The following is a 3636-nucleotide window of genomic DNA, read 5'->3' as shown; positions in this document are numbered from 1 at the left end:
GCGTTCTTATCAGCTATGACTAAAGCCTCCGAGAGACAATAAAGAGTCACATTCCACCTGACCACAGGGGGGCGCGGGACGGCAGGGGACAGCAGGGGGACGCGGGACGGCAGGGGGGCAGCAGGGGGACGGCAGGGGACGGCAGGGGGACCAGGGGACGGCAGGGGGGCAGCAGGGGGACGGCAGGGGGACAGCAGGGGGACGCGGGACGGCAGGGGGACGGCAGGGGGGCGCGGGACGGCAGGGGGACGGCAGGGGGACGTGGGACGGCAGGGGGACGGCAGGGGGACGCGGGACGGCAGGGGGGCAGCAGGGGGACGCGGGACGGCAGGGGGACAGCAGGGGGACGCGGGACGGCAGGGGGACGGCAGGGGGACGCGGGACGGCAGGGGGACAGCAGGGGGACGCGGGACTTTCCTGTCCGCCCCCTTTTACCGTTACTCCCAATAAGATGTTTCTTGAAGAACATCGACGACAAAACGTCCCAAAAAGTACAAATATTTATTCAAATAAATACAAACTCAACAGGAAGCGGAATAATTTAAACGAGGAAGGCCGTTCCCAGTGAAAGCAATAAGTTAGAGTCCTGCCCCCCCCCCCGTTCAGGTCCGAGTAATCCTTCATCTGGACCGGGTCTTGCTTTTGGTCCGTTACTGGTTCTTTATGGTCCTCATAGGAACAGCTCACTAGTTCACTGGGCTGCCCCCCCCCGCGGCCCCCCCGCGGCCCGTCAGGGCGCCCGGGCCATGCGCCGCTCCTGCTGGCCCGGCGACGCGCTCTCGTCCTGCCGCGTCTTGAAGTCCTGGACGGCCTTCCGGTTCTGGAAGTCGATCAGCGCCATGGTGATCACCGCGTTCCAGCAGTTCTCCTCCCCCGGGCACCGGAAGTCGATCTCCTTGTTTCCGGTGGTCACGATGGTGAAGTAGACGAACTTCCCGGTGCGCTCCACGCAGTCCACCTTCCGGATGGACTGCAGCTTCAGCTGCTTGCCCTTGGAGCGCTTGTGCGCGTCGCCGTAGAGGCTCAGGCTGTCGTGCGTGAGGACGCACGTCTTCCTCTTCCAGAGCTGGAGCAGGTTGTCGCTCCTCTTCTCCAGCTCGCCCTCCTTCAGCACCTGGCTCGCCTCCTGCGCGGACATTTTCATCCTTTGCGCGTTTGCGCTGCGCCGTCCGACGATGGAACTCCTGCGCGTCTTTGTGAATGAGCCGCGGCGGCGCGGGAGCTTTATAGTCCCCTCCCCGCGTGACGTCACGCGGGGAGGGAATGCATGAGCAGTTGCCGGTGGAGTAGTTCGAAGGTGCGTGGGTGGAGCGTGCGTGCGTGCGTGCGTGCGTGGCCCACATCCGGCTGTAGTGCTGATATTTGCCCGCTTGCGGTGATTCAGTCTGTAAATAGCTGTTCACCACGTGACTCGTCATTCTTGTCAGATGCCCCCCCCCACACACGCACGCACACGCACACGCATGATCCTAACCTTTCCGTGACGGATGTAATTCCTTCTCTTTATAACCGGGTAATATATTTATTAGATAGAATGTTAGAGTACAAGTACAGTCACACAGTAGCATGTATTACAGTACAAGTACAGTCACACAGTAGCATGTATTACAGTACAAGTACAGTCACACAGTAGCATGTATTACAGTACAAGTACAGTCACACAGTAGCATGTATTACAGTACAAGTACAGTCACACAGTAGCATGCATTACAGTACAAGTACAGTCACACAGTAGCATGTATTACAGTACAAGTACAGTCACACAGTAGCATGTATTACAGTACAAGTACAGTCACACAGTAGCATGTGTTACAGTACAAGTACAGACACACAGTAGCATGTATTACAGTACAAGTACAGTTAACCGACCTGAGATCACTGTAGTAGTGGAAATATATATGCTGTATATATATATATACTAGAGAGAGAGAGAGAGAGGAGAGAGAGAGAGAGAGAGAGAGAGACCCCCCCCCATCAATGACTGGACCACGCAGTGATTTAAACAGTCTCAGCTTCTGGGTTATAAAGAATCTCACAACCAAACCCAATGTGGGCATCTCTAGCAGTGTGTGTGTGTGTGCGTGTGTAGGTGTGTGTGTGTGTGGGGGGGGGGGGGGGGGGGCTCCCAGACATGCCCAGGCAGTGACTAAGCATGTGGTTGGGCTCCTTAGTTTGGGTTTGCCAAACGATATCAGGTGTGTGTGGGATGGAGTGTATGCGCGTGTGCACAGAGACATTTGTTGTGTCGATCTAAGTGTGTGTGCGTGTGTGTGTGTAGGTGTGTGTGTGTGCGTGTGTGTGTGTAGGTGTGTGTGTGTAGGTGTGTCATTACTTTGTGTCCCTACGAAGAGGCTCCAATCTTCACTTCACAAACCACAGAAGGACGACGGATATCTGGAGATGTTGAGAGAAATTCAAGTTCAATTCAGCGGCATCCTGTCTGCCCCCCCCCGAAGGACATGTCGTCCTTTTTACCTTGTTTACTTCAGCCACGGGCACAAAGGTGTGACGAGACGGCAGCTAGCAGGACCAGAAGAGCCGATCGTCTCAGTCGTGTCGGGGCTTGAAGCTCCCGAGTGCCGAGCCCTGAGCCCTGATGGACTCCGCCTGAAACGGATTCATATTCTGTTGATTTAAAACGAGAGTTGGAGACTTATGTGTGTAAAACTGCAGACACAAAATGCAGCTACATTATTTAGATATTTATGAGATTATGTTTAGCCAAAGCGGCAGCACGGCGGCGCGGTGGTTAGCGCTGTTGCCTCACAGCAGGAAGGCGCCGCCTCTTTGCCACGACTCGGATTTGAACACAGGTTCAAATCCGAGTCGTGGCCTTTCTGTGAGGAGTTTGCATGTTGTCTGTGTGGGTTCTCCCCGTGTTCTCTGCGTGGGTTCTCTCTGGGTTCTCCCCGTGTCTGCGTGGGTTCTCTCTGGGTTCTCCCCGGGTTCTCTGCGTGGGTTCTCCCCGGGTTGTCTGCGTGGGTTCTCCCCGTGTCTGCGTGGGTTCTCTCTGGGTTCTCCCCGTGTCTGCGTGGGTTCTCTCTGGGTTCTCCGGCTTCAGGATAATCTGTGTGTGATTGATAACAGATATCTCGCATTCCTTTGTTACAACACCGCACATGCATTTGTGCTAACCCCCCCCCCCCCCCCCCCCCCCAAAGCATAAGGAATTCCCAAAGTACAAACAGCCAATCAGATCAATCACAGCTGATTATGACTTGAAATGAATAAAGATCCTGTTTTTGTGTTTCCTCAGTGAACTAATCGTAGTCAAGGAAACGAAGAGCAGCGATCGGCCTGACAAGTAGCAAACAGGTAACAGCTGCAGCCTGTCACACGCACGCACACGCACACATGCACGCACACACACACACACACACACACACACACACACACACGCTCAAAGACACTGCTTTGGTGACATGCCCTTGTGATGAGATCCAGAGCTATTTGAGGCATTGTTTCGATAAGCCCTGTGTGTGTGTGTGTGTGTGTGTGTGTGTGTCTGTGTGTGTGTGCATGTGTGTGTGTTTGTGGCCATGCTGGCATTCAGCAGCGTGGGAAAAAGAACAAATGGCTGATGAAGGCAGCGACGCTCAAATAAAACGCTGCAGGAAGAGCTGCTGGAGGACGGTG

General features: G+C 55.0%; 1 protein-coding gene across 1 annotated transcript; it reads right to left on the bottom strand.

The window, feature by feature from the left end:
- Positions 1 to 612: 612 nt before the first annotated feature.
- Positions 613 to 1181, bottom strand: phlda2 (pleckstrin homology-like domain, family A, member 2). Its single transcript, XM_068739717.1, has one exon. It carries the CDS (start codon positions 1142 to 1144, stop codon positions 731 to 733), a length of 414 nt encoding a protein of 137 aa, XP_068595818.1. The 5' UTR covers positions 1145 to 1181; the 3' UTR covers positions 613 to 730.
- Between the last annotated feature and the right edge of the window lie 2455 nt (positions 1182 to 3636).

This window comes from Brachionichthys hirsutus, chromosome 5, assembly GCF_040956055.1.
Source record: "Brachionichthys hirsutus isolate HB-005 chromosome 5, CSIRO-AGI_Bhir_v1, whole genome shotgun sequence".
NCBI classification, from domain to species: Eukaryota; Metazoa; Chordata; class Actinopteri; order Lophiiformes; family Brachionichthyidae; genus Brachionichthys; species Brachionichthys hirsutus.
The sequence above is the reverse complement of the archived record's forward strand: the minus strand, read 5'-3'. Positions and strand labels throughout refer to the sequence as shown.

Bases quoted from the DNA above. Each gene is read 5' to 3' on its own strand.
- phlda2 (XM_068739717.1), bottom strand. From the start codon at position 1,144: ATGAAAATGTCCGCGCAGGAGGCGAGCCAGGTGCTGAAGGAGGGCGAG.